Consider the following 14,878-nt stretch of genomic DNA (forward strand, 5'->3'; position numbering starts at 1 on the left):
TTTTGTTGGGTCAAATGACATTAGAAATGCTGCTTCTACATGGATATTACCTAAAGTGTGCCATTTTTTTTAAAAGTTTGTTCAAATCCGGTTCTAAACCTGCTTTGATGCACAAATATTGCCATTGATGATTTTTTTCACTTATTAAGTCATACGTTACATCAGCTTTGCCTATTAGAATCGAGAGTGATGTCTTGTATGGAGCCTAAGTGCTGCATGTATGATATAACCAAGTTTGGCTTTTCTACCTTAATTCTTGACGCGAAACGCTGTTACGCACGGCGCTTTCAACGGCAACTTTTATGAATAAATATGTGTGACATTGTACCGGAACTTTGTGATCTTTCTCAAAACAGATAACACCTGTGGGAAAAGTTCCTTTAATTCAAATTAGAACGGGTCGGGTTCTCTTAAAGGTCATATAACCCGAAACCGGAACTCCTGTTTTTAGGGTTACAGTCAGTTTGACACTAAGCACACGTTGTTGAGTGCATGCTGCATAGGATTTGTAAAAAAAAATGCAAATGGAATGTTTTGGTATCAACTTGAAGGTATATTTGTAAGCAATAAGAAAATAAGCCATTTTGTGCTCTACTTTTTGTGTTGATGGTTCCCGACTTTGAAGGTAGGTCATACTATTTGAGCCCAAAATGGTTGTCTGCACAGCTGTCAAAACCGGTTTGCCTTTTCTAAGGTAAATATTTTGAGTTAGCGCGTATAGAATTTAATGACATGCATTTTTTTTTCAAAAGATTATGCATTTATCTTTCCAATGATGTATGATGAAATAGTGGGTATGCGCTTGATCATGGTAAAAAATGATATCGAACTTCAACTATTTTATGTAATATGGAAGAAAATTAATTGCGCATGCGTAACCTAATCCCTTTTCCTTCGTTATCTATAAATATACTATTTATTTATAGATCTTTGAGCAGGGTTATCTAGAGGCTAACCCCATACCAAATGGTATGATGGTAATACCATTGCCTGTCCGTACAGGCTAACTCCGTTAACCTAAGGCCTTTTGAACAGACTAACTCGAGTCGTATCGGGTGTTAGTTCTACCCTGTCATCTGTCTTGTGATCTACATTGTTTTGTCATTAAATTTTGCTTCATAATAAGTCATGCTCTGCGACTTGTACAGTGCATTTTCGTATACAGCATAAACCAAGACCAACGAAAACAGTATAATTTCCGAAACACACTTTATAACATGATTTTGGAACATTATATCGATGGTTCAAACTAACACATTGATTTAAAAAAACTGTCCATTCTAGCTTCAGTCTTTCTAGCGAGCCTTCCCACCCTCGAGGTGTAGTGAGCGTCTCCTAGCGGCCATCCCCAGCCTCGGGACAGTCGGACTGGGGCGGGATGTAAGGCACGGTGGGTTTGGGAATCTCCAGCTCCACGTACTCCCACTGAAACACGTGTAAGAGATCACGTGACAGGTATATGTGAGCCTCTGTCTAGAACATTTGGGCTTAATGCATTTGCGTAAAGTATCGTCCCAGTGCAGTCCATACAGGCTAATCATGGACAACCCTTTCCGATTTGCATTGTATTATTTGTTTGAAAGAAGTATCTTTTTAGCGACAATCAAGTTAAGGCGGAATGTGTCGTCTCGGATTAGCCTGTGCGTACTCAACAGGTTTATCTGGGGCAACATATAACACACATGCATTAAGCCCATTTTTATTAAGAACGTGACTTATATGAAAAGCGTGAAACATACTGTTAGACGTTTGCGACTAACAAGCAATTACAAATACTTGTTACATGTTTGTATATGTGCCTGAACGTCTTTTATTTAATGTAACATACGTATGACAAACAGGTGTGCATTCTAGGAATCGATGTTCGAGCACACAAAAAAGGAGATTTCGTAGCATTTTATGAGTCACTCTCTGAGAATAATGGACTTAATGCATGTGGGTAAAGTGCCGCCCCAGATCAGCCTGTGTAGTCCGCACAGGCAAGTTAGGGACGAAAATTTCCGCTTTTATGATTTTTGTTTCGTTTTTCGGAAGTCTTTCCTAACAAAAAGTCCAGTCTAGACGTTAAAATAATTGCGACCTGTGCATGCTTATCTAGGACGACACTTAAGCCCAGTTTTTTCTCTAGAACGCGGCTCACATTTGCTGATGAACTAAAAGAAAACAAGCAAATTCGTTGAATTGTTATCCCCCGCCAATATGCTTCTGGACACTCATACCAAGTTTCAATTAAATCTGCCAAAGCACTTCCAAGATATGGCTCTGGGCACACAAAAAAGCATTTTTTCAAAATACAAATGGCCATAACTCTGTTTTTATCAAATGGTGTACAGTGCCATTTGGCGTGCATTATCCTATTATCCATATACAAATGCATATACTCATACCAAGTTGCAATGAAATCCGCCAAAGCACTTCCAAGATATTGCTCCGGACGGACGGACGGAAAGACTGACGGAAGGACGGACGGACAACGCCAAAACAATATCCCTCCGCCTCTGGCGGGGGATAATAACCCACGAAACATTAATTAAAAGCAAAGACAATCAAGACCGATAAACATAATCATACACTTATAGTTGAGGGCAAAATTAAAACTCACTCGGCTCTGATGGCAGCATTTCTAACGTAACCTGACCACCACTTAATTTCTGTTAAAGCCATTTTTGACACGTTCATTTCATTTATCATATACCTGTTTAATGCTTTTAACAAAATACAGGTTGTATCAATCGTTGAAATAAAAAATCCCGTATTACGCTACTCGCTGTTACCAATGCCGTATTGCCATACTAGCCGGACTACTTTCTTCGATCCATTTAATGACGTCACATAACGCGCACCGAAAATAGGAAACCCCATATTACGCAATATATTACGTAGTACATCGTGTGACGTCATTTCTTTGACGAAATACAATAGTTTTATTTAAACTCTCTGGAATTTAAGGACAGTCGGACGTGGTGTTTTTAACAGTAAACTATTTGTTTAAAACGAACGAATGCAGAACGTTTTTCAGAGTGTGTGTTTATCATGCATCAATATAAATTTCGATAGGAATACAATAAGATAGAGTGGTAAAAAATAAGTTTCGATAGAGACATGGAAGAAAAGAAGTGGAAGTGCATATCGTTTCAACGCTTTTGTTATAAACATCGAATCAAAATTATCAACTTAGTTGTTATAAACATTGGATTAACGATGTCATTAAGGTAAGCGTGTCGGAACCCTATGTTTTCCCGGTTCCAAAGTTTACACGGTAATTTACATAAACTGTATTCATACGCGTCTTAAATAAACTATTGCGTACCGTTGGAGTCATTGTTTTGTCAGTTTTGTTAAAGCAAAAATACAATTGTTAACTGTTTTCGTTATTTGTGTATAAAATAAAAGGAGTATTACGCTAGTCAATTAATCCAAGAGTTTGTATTCAGTCTCGTGGCTTGTGTTATTTCGCAGCACACTCGATGCTCCGCCTCTCGTGTGATACGTCATCACACAAGCCACTCGACTGAATACAAACTCTTGGAACAAATGACTAGCGTAATATTCCGTATGAACAAAGAACACAACTTTATTTACATCTCAGGCATACAAGTATGCAGTAAGAGGAACAATATATATGTGAAGTTATACCATATTTCAATGCACATGTGCTTCGCGGTCAACGGCGTACCGTCAAAATACAGGTACAAGAGACAAAAACAAAAAGACAGAAAATTACAACAACAAAAAACAAACAGAAAAACAATGGTTAGTGGGATAATGCAAGGAACAAAATAGCGTTGTATGTTCATACTCGTATAAATGATGGGAAGTACTACAAACACCTATACAATTTACAATACAATTCACAATACAATTCACAATACAATTTACACTTCAATTTTATGTATATTTGGACACACACACACACACACACAACTAGGATAAAGGCCGAATTATTTGATATTTCTTAAAAGGGTGTTAGCGAATTTACTAAATCTATGTAGGTAATCAATATTTTCTGTGGTCATTATATATTTGAGTTTATTAACACTAGGAACAGGTCTTGAGAACATATTTATATCGATTCTAGCGGTAGTAAAGTGGGTGCAATTTAAAATGTAATGTTCTTCATTGCCGATATAGCCTTCATTACATCAAGTGCACAGTCTATTTAGTTCGGGTGTGCCGTTCCATCTGCCAGTTTCGATTGGGAAATGATGATTAGCGGTGCAGAGCTTTAATATAGGTACATACTTAGATTTGGGAAGAAGCTTAAGGTAATTCTCAAATTCAAAATTGTTTTAAAATGAATTATAAAATTTGCCTTTGTTTGATTGGTTCAAGTCTGCATGCCACTGCTGAATGTATTGATCAATGAGTACACGTTTAACTTGTAATGATAGTGATTTCATACTGGGCGAGTTTTGTTCATGCCACACGATCGATTTGCCTGTCGTATCCAATATTTGTTTAATTTTAGATATCCATTTAAAGTTACGCGAGTTGTTGTTGATAAGGTTAATATACATTTTTTTTTAAATATTTATTGTCATTTCCTAAAAGAGTTCTACTCAAAAAGCCTATCATTTTGTTGTAAATAGTGACAGATAGCAGATATCTACCAAGTTCTCCGTATAGTATATATGACGGAGTACTTTTACGTGACATAGTAATTTTTCTTAGGAATTCTCTATGTACTCGTTCTATAATGTCTAAATTTTCGTAACCCCATATTTCACAGCCATATGTCAGTATTGGTACAATAGTATGATCAAAAAGTTTTAATGTTAAATCTAGTGGCAAATCTGAATTATTTGCACGGATATAAAGTAAATGCATTGCTTTTTTAGCTTGTTTGATATTTTTGGCGTGCGCTTTGAAATGAACCGTTAGCCGAAAATATGACACCAAGGCATTTGTATTGCTTAACAATTTCGATGTCATTTCTGCCAATGCAAAATTTATACGGCGCGATGTTTCTAGCCCCAAATATGATTATTTTTGTTTTATAAGTGTTTACATTGAGTTTACATTTTGAGTTACATTGCGTGCAGTATTCATCAAATGCATTTAAACTTCTTTGAAAATCTTTTTCATCGTCTGACAGAATTATAGTGTCGTCGGCGTATAACAAAACAAGTAGCTTCAGCCAGAGATGAGCACTTGATGGATCCGGTATTTCAACACCTTGACCTTCGCGTATAATAATATGGCTCTCAAGGTCATTTAAAAATATAGAAAAAAGGATCGGTGAAAGATTTTCACCTTGCCGAACGCCGTTTTCGCATGGGAAGAACGGAGACGAGTTATGGTCTAGGGAAACGCATGATTTGATATTTTGATACATGTTATAAATAACATTAAATATTTTTCTTGTAACGGAGCTTGATAGCAGCTTTAACCAGAGTCCATTTCTCCAGACTTTGTCGAAAGCCTGAGAGAAATCTATAAAGGCACAGTACAACTTCTTTTTATTTTTGCGCAGGGTTTCAATTAAAGATTGAAGAACAAATATGTGGTCCAAACAAGAGTGATTTTTTCTAAAACCTGCCTGATTTTCGTTTAAAATTTCATTCGATTCCAAAAATTTGTTAAGTCTCTCATTTAAAATTGTACGTGAAGAGTTTTCCAAAACAACTTAATAATGTTATGGGCCTATATTTATTAGGGTCGCTGCGGTCACCTTTATTTTTGTAGATAGCATAAATTGTGCCTTCAAGCCAGCCATTAGGCATATGACCAGTATCAAGTATCATGTTGAACAACTTTACATAAATTGCAAGAAACATGTGTTTAGTATTTTTTATATATTCATTTAGTATGTTATCACTAGGCCCGCTGCTTTTGAATTTTTAAGGCGTTGATTATTCGCTTCAATTTCGGTCTCGGTGAGAGGCCTGTTTGATTCCAGCGTGTCGTATGGGGCCGGTTCACTTGTATCTAAGTTAAACTCATTGCTTTCGGTGATATCATTACAATTTATGTTTTTAAAATGATTAAAGAGCGCATCCAAACTCGGTTAATTTTTTAGATTTTTTAGCGCCAATTCTATGTATATATTTCCAATATTAGTTGGGGCTCTTCGAGTGCATTGTACGCAGTGTTTGTGCATTTTTAAATTTATTTTGGTTGTTAAAAAAATTCATAGTTCTCTTGTAATTTTTACTAGCATTTTGTAACAAAGTCTTATTTGATAACGATCGCTCACATTTATATATGTTTTTGGCTTCATAATAGCCAGTTTGTGCTTGTTTACATTTAATACCAAACCTTGGCCTTTTAAATGCATGATTGTATGAACATTGTTTGGTGAAAGTTTCGGCAGCGGCATTTTGGAACATTACGGTAATAGTGTTAGTTATTTCATCAATCGATGATGGTGCACAAGGGCAAACATCGCACAGATATTTAATGTGGTCAATATTCTCTTCGTTAATATTATTAATAAAACTGCTCGATAAATTTTGTTTCCATTTTGCGCTTGTGTTATCTTTATGCAATCTCCGCTTGTGTGGCGGTGCTACTTTAATATTGCTCGATACGGTAAATTTAGTTATAGCGTGACCATCGGAAAACAGCGAATCCGTCTCGATTATCCCGAACTCGGTTAAAAACACAAAACATTCAGCAGTGGCAATGGCATAGTCGATGTATGTCTCGCTTAATCTGCCGAACATAATTACTTGCGTTTTCTTGAAAATTAATTAAAAACAATGGCATAAGCGTGATCGTTAACGACAGTTAACACATCACACATGTATCTGGATTCCCTTATTTCAGTAAAAACTCAGACGCGCGTCTTCCTAACCATCGTAAGAGAAATTTAGGTAATTAAATGATTTCGACGTAAATTTTGATTCACTTTAGTTCAGTAACTTGATTGTCGTTCTTAGTGTCTATTACTTGTTCCGCATTTTAGAAACAACCTGGTCATGTACGTTTATTTTTAAGCTTGACAATAGAGTCAAGGCTTAAACTTTTCATTCGATCGTTTTCCTCAGAGTCAATGAGCCCCGTTTTTGGAAAGCTGGGCTTAATTAATGTGCGTAAAGTGTCTTCTACAGACTAATCAGGCAGGACACTTTCCACTTACACCGGACTTTTGTTTAAAAAAGAGACGAAATATTCCGTAAAAGCGGAAAGTATTAGTAAAAAGCTATTGTAATAAGCATATTATGTTATGTAGTTGATGTTATTCATCAAGCAGTCATTCGTGATCGGGTCAGTAATCAACTGGCGCCTGTCCTTGAAAATTGTCATTCATTCATACCTTAGGCGAGCGTTTCTCTCCGTGACAGTGCGCCCTGTACTTGGAGTTCACCAGGGACTTCTTGAACTTGGCTCGAGCTTCCTCCGACCCCCAGGGGTACTGCGGGTTGAGTTCATTGATGAATCCCCGGGTCGTGTTCGAGCCGTCAAACAGCGGCGTCGCCTGGCATGACTCGACGCCGATCCGGGGGTAGTAGAAGATCAGAGAAAAGCACATCTCGTCCGTGGTGGACGGTCCGCCCTGCACGAGATCAGCAGTATACAGGAAGTGACGTAGCAGAGTCACGTGACAGAATTGGTCAGTAGATACTTGTCAACTAATAGCTTGATTAAAAATCCGGTATTTAAGTCACGCTCTGGGTATACACATGTGCGTAAGGTGTCGTCCTAGATTAGCCTGTGCAGTCCATACTGGCTATTCTCGGACGAAACTTTCCATCTTCACTTTATTTTCTTTTAGAAGAGACCTCCTTTGAACGAAAAAGACTGAACATGCCAATCTGGGACGACACTTTAAGAACATGCATTAAGCTCAGCTCAAATGAAGTGACGTCCCAGAGTCATGTGACAGATTTTGCCAGTAAATATTTGTAAACCAATCAAAAGGTTCACCCAATCTTGGATTTACTTTGAAATCATAACCAATTGCATTTGTAAAGTAAATCAAATTATTTTCGTGCGGAGCCTTGACAAGTCAACCGAAAGCTATCAAAGTGTGTCCACTGGTTAAGATATATATATATATATATATATATATATATATATATATATATATATATATATATATATATATATATATATAATGTGTGTATTCGATATACTCAACATTCCACAAGCATTGTAGTTAATTTATTGAGCCGCTTTCTGTGAAAACTGGTTTTAATGAATCAGCATAAAGAGTCATCCAAGATTAATCTGTGCAGTTCGCACTGCCAAATCAGGGACGAAACTTTCCGCTTTTATGGAGTTTTTCATTTAAATTGGGGTCTCTTCTAAACGAAAATCCAGTTTAGGCGGAAAGTGTCGTCCCTGATGAGACTGCGCGGACTGTGGATTTTCAAGATCGATGATCATACAATAATGGCGCTGTGCTGACGTGAATAATTGCTGCATAACGCGACGACCATGTTATACCAAAGCGAGACGACAGGTCACGAAGTTTTAACAGCATCATACTTACAAATACTGCCGTCCGTTTCTTCATGGAATTGTAATGACACGTGTACACGAACTCGTCTCCCTGAAAGCGGGAAACTTACATTATAGTTTTACTGAATAGTCAATACATATTAATTATTGCTTAACTGAAGACATGCTAAGTATTCCCAAATATAGAATTTTACCATTATGAAAGTCTAAATACTATAGACTAAACAAAAGACTTTATACTAAACAATTTAATTATTCGACTACTTACTTACCATTAATTATCCTATGTTGAATTTTAAACGTGATAAATTGCAATAAAATATATACATAATAACTTAAAAATTATTGTCGTTATTGCCATTGCGGTAAAAACTAAAAACAGTTGAAAAGTGCTTAAGTGACGATACGGCGACAATACGATTTTTCAAATTTATGAGGAAAACTTTCTCCCCTTAAACACTTACGTACCGCCTCCATGGTCGTGTTGTTTTTCAAGTACCGGAAGCCCTGATAGTTCCAGTCGTAGTTAGCGTCGTCTGCAAGCGGCTCCAGCTCCACGCCATTCCGGAAGTGACGCGTACGCAACCGGAAGGCCATCTTGTGCGAGTGCTGCCAGACTGCGAATATCCTGATTGGAGTTGAATTCAGGCGGTTCTGGAGCTCCTTAAGGAAAGAAAGTGTCACGTGTTAGTGCGGTCGGGATATGATACTGTTGTCGTATAGCGCAATAGCTAGTCAGGATATAAAATATAAGATATGAAAGTGGTATAGTGCCACTGAATATCTAGTCAGGATATTATATTGTCGCAGCGTCCGTCATCTTGAAATACAAGAGTTTTGTAGTGTAACGTGTAAGTCAGGTCGGGATATAAGAGTACTGTAGTCACGTGATAAACCAGTCGGAATATGAGAATTATACAATTTTACGTGATAGTCAAGTCGAGATATGGGTTTTATTGTGATTCTCAGGTCGGGAAAAGAGATTGCTGCAGTGTCACATAATAGATCGGTCGGCATACAAGAGTGTTATCGCGCCAAGTCGGGATATGGGAGTGTTGTACTGCAATGTGAATGTTAGGTTGGGATTTGCGAGTGTTATAGTGTCACGTTATAGTCGCGTTATAATCCAGTCGGGATATAAGATTGTTAAAGTGTCACGTGAAAGCCCGGCCCGGACATGATAGTGTAGATATTTCACGTGAATGTCAAACGGGATATGAAAGTGTTGTAATGTCACGCGCTTTTCCGATCGGGATATGTGCGTGGTGTAATGTCACGTGATTGTCCAGTCGGGTTATGGTAGTGGTATTATGTCACGTAAAATCCCGATCGCGATATGTTAGTCGGATTATTAAATTATTGTATTTTTTTTTAATCAGAGTTTATTTACAGGTCCTACCGGCCTCTTCACGAGGTCTTTGAGGTTCGACCTGATTAAATTATTGTAGTGCCACGTGGTAGTGTGCTTAAAATATATAGGCATTTTGCGGTCGAGTTATGAGAGTGTTGTAGTTATGGTCAAACACTGGATATCAGGTAGATCAAGTATGATCGGCAGTCATACCTGGTTGAGACAGTCGCGGTGACAGAAGCCCGTGGTTGTGAAATGCGATTCCAGGGGCGGCACCACCTGCAGAGGGCTTATGGGGATCCCCGTCATAAGGACGCCGGCGTCGTACTGCCTCAGAGTTGGCGTGTAGTAGATCCGGATACCGGAGTCGTCCACGATGTCTGAGAAAATATTGGAGTAGGGCAAATGTGTGTATAGAGTGCGGGGTCGATGCGAGGTCGATGTGTTGTCTCAGAGTGGAGTGATGTAGATACACGTTCAGAACGACGATTTGTAAATAAAGATAATCGCACTAAAAGTATTCATCGTATCTATACAAAAGAGAGCATCCATACCGATGATAATGTAATCGTTAAAACCGATGCGGTTTTGCTACTCGATTTTTTACTAGATAAACATGACAAAGAACGTTAAAAAAGACTTTTTCAACAAGCAAAATAACATAAAAATGGCGATAGTATTTGATGATTCCTATACAAATTATTATCTGATGATTCGAGTCATCAACATATTTTCAGTTTGACGAGATAATTGAATCACCGACATAGCATATGATCGTTAACACCGATCAACAGAGAGTACCAAACAGCGTCGCTCACCCCCGACGAGTTCCGGGTTGTTGTAGTGCGTCTCCATGATGTAGATGGCGTCGTCGTCGGGCTCGGCGATTGGCAGACCCGCGTGTTCCGGGTAATCCATGTTCTGTACAGATAATGTTCTGGGAATACGGGGCTTAATGCATGTGCGTAAAGTTTCGTCCCGGATAAGCCTGTGCAGTCCGCACAGGCTCGTCAGGGACGACAATTTTCGCTGTTATGGTTTTTGTTTTGTTACAATGAAGTCTCTTTTAAGCAAAAATCCAATTTATGCAGACAGTGTAGTCCCCGATAAGCCTGTGTGGATTGCATAAGCTAATATGAGACGGCACTTTACACCATGTGTCCAGTAAATGAAAAATTATAACCTCGCTAATAATTTTGAGAGACTGACCGTTGTTTTGTACACATGCAGCCTGGACACAGCCGAATTATAATGGACCTTGCTCCGTGAAAACGGGGCTTAATGCACGTGCGCAAAGTGTCGTCCACGATTAGTCTGTGCGGTCCGTACATGTTTATAAGAGATGACACACTCTGGATAAGCTGGATTTTCGGATAGAAAGAACTACCTTAAAACGAAAAATACCATAAAGGTTGAAAGTTTCGCACGTCATTAGCCTGTGATGACTGCACAAGCTAATCTGAACGAACCTTTACGCACATGCATTAGGCCCTGTTTCCCACAGCGAAGCTGAAATAATTAAGAACACATTTATGTAAGAGTTTCACCCGAAGCAGATAGATACGATTACACAAGCTGGTCTACTAACCCCACTGAACTCCCATCCGAACATGATGGCGCTGCACGGGTAGAGCTGTGTGTTAGGCTGCATGTAGCACTCGTACTCGATACCGAGGAACTTCCGGTCCACGTCCGCGCACTTGTACACGATGATGTGGTGGATGAGGTTCTCGTGGCCTTTCTGGATGCGGGGCTCCACCTGGCGACACAGACACAACGCTGCGCTCAGATCATGTCTCGCATTTCTAGTTCATAGTTCTGGGAAAACTGGACTTTATGCATGTGCGTTGAGTTGTGTCCCAGATGAGCCTGTGAATTTCACAGGGACAACACTTTCCTCTGATTGGCCTGTGCGGATTACACAGGCCAATCTGGGACGACACTTCCCGCATATGCAAGATTTCCAGACTTCCAAGAAAGAGGCTCCAATACTTAGCTATGATGGGTCTTTATTATAATGCGTGGTCAATTTCATTATGATAAACAGTGCACGTTTAATTGGGGGATATGTAAAATACCTTTTATCATTATATGAAGTTGTCCGTAAAGCAATTGTCGGCTTACCCTGACCAGGTGGTGTTTCTTGTGCAGCTGATCGAAGGTGAAAGTCTTACACCGGTAGTAGGTTTCCTTGTTGGGAACGAGCACCTATGGGATACACAAACGTTAAATTTGAAGTCACTTATTATCACTTGGGTCGTACTCTGGGGAAACCGGGCATACTACATGAATGTAAAGTGTAAGCTAAGAGTAACCAATGCAGTATGTACAGGCTAATTAGGGACGACACTCTCAGATTATATTTAATTGTTCGTTTAAAGGAGATTTCTTATTTTAAAAAATATAAACGGAAATTCCGTCAATGCGGAAAGTGTCGTCTCCGATTAGCCTGTGCACTCTACACAAGATAATCTGGGACGATACTTTGAGCAAATGCATTAAGCCCCATTTTCCCAGAACGCGACTCACGTGTATATCAGTGAATGGGATCTATTCGTAAAAGCATAATTTATGGTCATAATCATGAGAATATTGTTGAAGAGAAAGTAAGTTTCTTACACAAAAACTGAAAATATCCCGATATGGCGTTTGCTCCAGTTCTTCGTGGAAGAAATATACAGAAAATTGGACAGTGACAATGATTGGATATCAGGATTTCAATCAATCAGCCAGATTCAACATTAACAAATAAATCATTCAATAACCCATGAAATCAATATTACTTGTGAGAACTACGCCCACCTTCCCGTTCATCCAATCAATGTACTGCACGTCACTCGGCAACTCAGGAGGTGTCATCTTGGTTGTCAATGAGATACTCTTGGATCCGTGTCGCCTGCTTCCGTGAAAAGGGATGTTGTTGTCATCTGCCGGGTCGTCGGGGTGGTAGGCGTACAGCAGGTGAACCGTGTCGTCCTTCAATCAAGAACGGACGACAATGGAGTCAGTAGTTAAGTTTTATACATTATTGCCTATGAACAGTTAGTGCATGTGTATGGTATCTTTTAAAACGTTATTTTAGCTATAACGGGATTTAAAATTAAAGACTTCTTGTCACACACAAAAGCACATTTATTAAGATTTGCCTTGCAAAAAGCATGCTGAAAGTACTAAGCAAACACATTTCCATTCAAATTTCTCAAACAAGGGTACGTAGGTCGACCAAACTCTTTTTGGGGTATTGTTTTTCAATAAACTGAAGTTATTTCCCACTTATATAAGATGTTCACGCACAGAAATCTTCCAAATATCTTTGTATGATTCCTGTGTTGCAATTTACAAGTAAATTTTGAGAATTATCAAAAACTAATCGAAAACTAAACCTGGAAAACCAAAGAGCAGTGCAGTTTTGGGTCGGTACCACATATTGGGGACGGTCGGGGTAGTGGAAACTTTGTTTTCTTTGGGAATCTTATGAGTAAGTGCCGAGTTCAAGATCTGAATGTCTTGTCCGAAACCGTTGATTTGTTAAAGAAAATATTTTTTGGAAATGCCTTTGAATGAACAAAACCCTGAAACTCACGCTGATGGTGTAATCATCCGGATCGCACGTGTCAAGTAGGCGCGTGACTTTCAGCACGGTACCCCACGTGTTCTCGGCGCCATAGAGCAGGTGCCAGTCCTGGGAGGAGTCAACGAGCGGCATCTCCAGCGCCACAGCGTGTCGGTCCTGGCGAGGTTGGGGGAAGAAAATGGCGCCACGGATTATATCAATAGTAAATAACAGTGCGAGGCGTATTGTTGGAAAAAAAATGTAAGCAGGGTTTCGTCAAGATCCAGACGAAGGTTATGTTCTCACAGCGAGACGTGTATACCGAATTTAGCATGTGCATTGATCAAGTCTATTTTGTTTTAAATAAAACTCCCACTTGCGATATTACTTATGTAATGAAAGTTATTGTCTATGTGTTGAGAATCGATAAGAATAACGGTTGTGTTGCAAAAAAAAATAATCGCATTTAGGGGGAAGGGTAAATAATGATACGGTAAAATATCCGCTGACAACAATAAATTGTGAACTACTAGTTTATGAGTTATAACTAAAACACGAACCTTGAAGTGTATCTGTTCGTCCTTCACCCATCCAATTACTATATCCGCCGGGAACATCTTTCCGTTATGCGAGATCCCGAAGCCCACATAACCATGCGTGCGCACGTGGAGCTCGAATGTGATGTTCTTCTGCTCGTGATCAACGTTCCAGTGCACATGGAAATCCTGGTTCTCGTCGAGAATCTCGTGGAAGTCGTAGTTTTCTGTCGTTGACGGCTGGGACGGCGCTCCCCATCCTGGCAGCGACCGGAAGTTCAGCGGTGAGATCGCGTTCACAGCCGACCAAATATTCAAGATTATGAACAAGAAAGACCAAGGCATGATGTACGATTATAGTGTAAATTGAGCAAATGCGAAATTCCTTGTGTACGTCGATGGTTATTATATACGAAAAAGCTTGGTCGACTTTGCATAAGTAAGTGTATAGATTTGTTCTAGTATATATCTGCTGAGATTGCTTTCACGGTGTCAGAAATATTTGGAGTGATCTCATGTTTGATCCCGCGTTTTATTTGCGCAGGATGGTGATGTAGATGATTAGCACGTCGCATAATCATACTTCATGACGACGGATGAAACGAGATCAAGCGACACATTGGGCATTGAAATAAACTGGTAACCTATCTAGATAAGCCGTGCTCTGTGAAAAGGGGGTTTAATGCACGTACGTAAAATGTCATCCAAGGTTAGCTTGTGCAGTCCGAACAGGTTGAGCAGGGACGACACTTTATGCCTCAACTAGGATTTTTGCTAAGAAGAGACTCTGTAAACGAAAAATATAACAAAAGCGAAAAGTGTCGTACCTGATTAGCCTGTGCGGACTGAACAGGCTAATCTGGAACGACACTACGCACGTTTTAAACCCCCTTTTCACAGAGCGCGGCCCATATATTAAAAGAAGATGAGGTTGTATAATCAAAACTTGTGCCAGTCATCTTTTAAAATCCCCACGCTCTGGTGCATTTTTTTACAGTTCTTTTGTATGTGGATCATTCAAGAAAAGAGGAG

At 39.2% G+C, this 14,878-nt stretch overlaps 1 protein-coding gene across 1 annotated transcript; it reads right to left on the reverse strand.

Moving 5' to 3' along the window:
• Positions 1-1,192: 1,192 nt before the first annotated feature.
• On the reverse strand, positions 1,193-14,371 carry LOC127866701 (DBH-like monooxygenase protein 1 homolog). Its single transcript, XM_052407440.1, has 11 exons — positions 13,871-14,371; positions 13,341-13,487; positions 12,560-12,733; positions 11,882-11,965; positions 11,346-11,516; positions 10,576-10,678; positions 9,971-10,137; positions 8,875-9,069; positions 8,438-8,497; positions 7,259-7,498; positions 1,193-1,425 (listed from the first exon to the last, which is right to left on the reverse strand). The coding sequence occupies exons 1-11, from the start codon at positions 14,189-14,191 to the stop codon at positions 1,336-1,338; spliced, it is 1,752 nt and encodes a 583-aa protein (XP_052263400.1). The 5' UTR covers positions 14,192-14,371; the 3' UTR covers positions 1,193-1,335.
• Positions 14,372-14,878: the final 507 nt, after the last annotated feature.

The sequence above is a fragment of the Dreissena polymorpha genome, chromosome 2 (genome assembly GCF_020536995.1).
Source record: "Dreissena polymorpha isolate Duluth1 chromosome 2, UMN_Dpol_1.0, whole genome shotgun sequence".
NCBI classification, from domain to species: Eukaryota; Metazoa; Mollusca; class Bivalvia; order Myida; family Dreissenidae; genus Dreissena; species Dreissena polymorpha.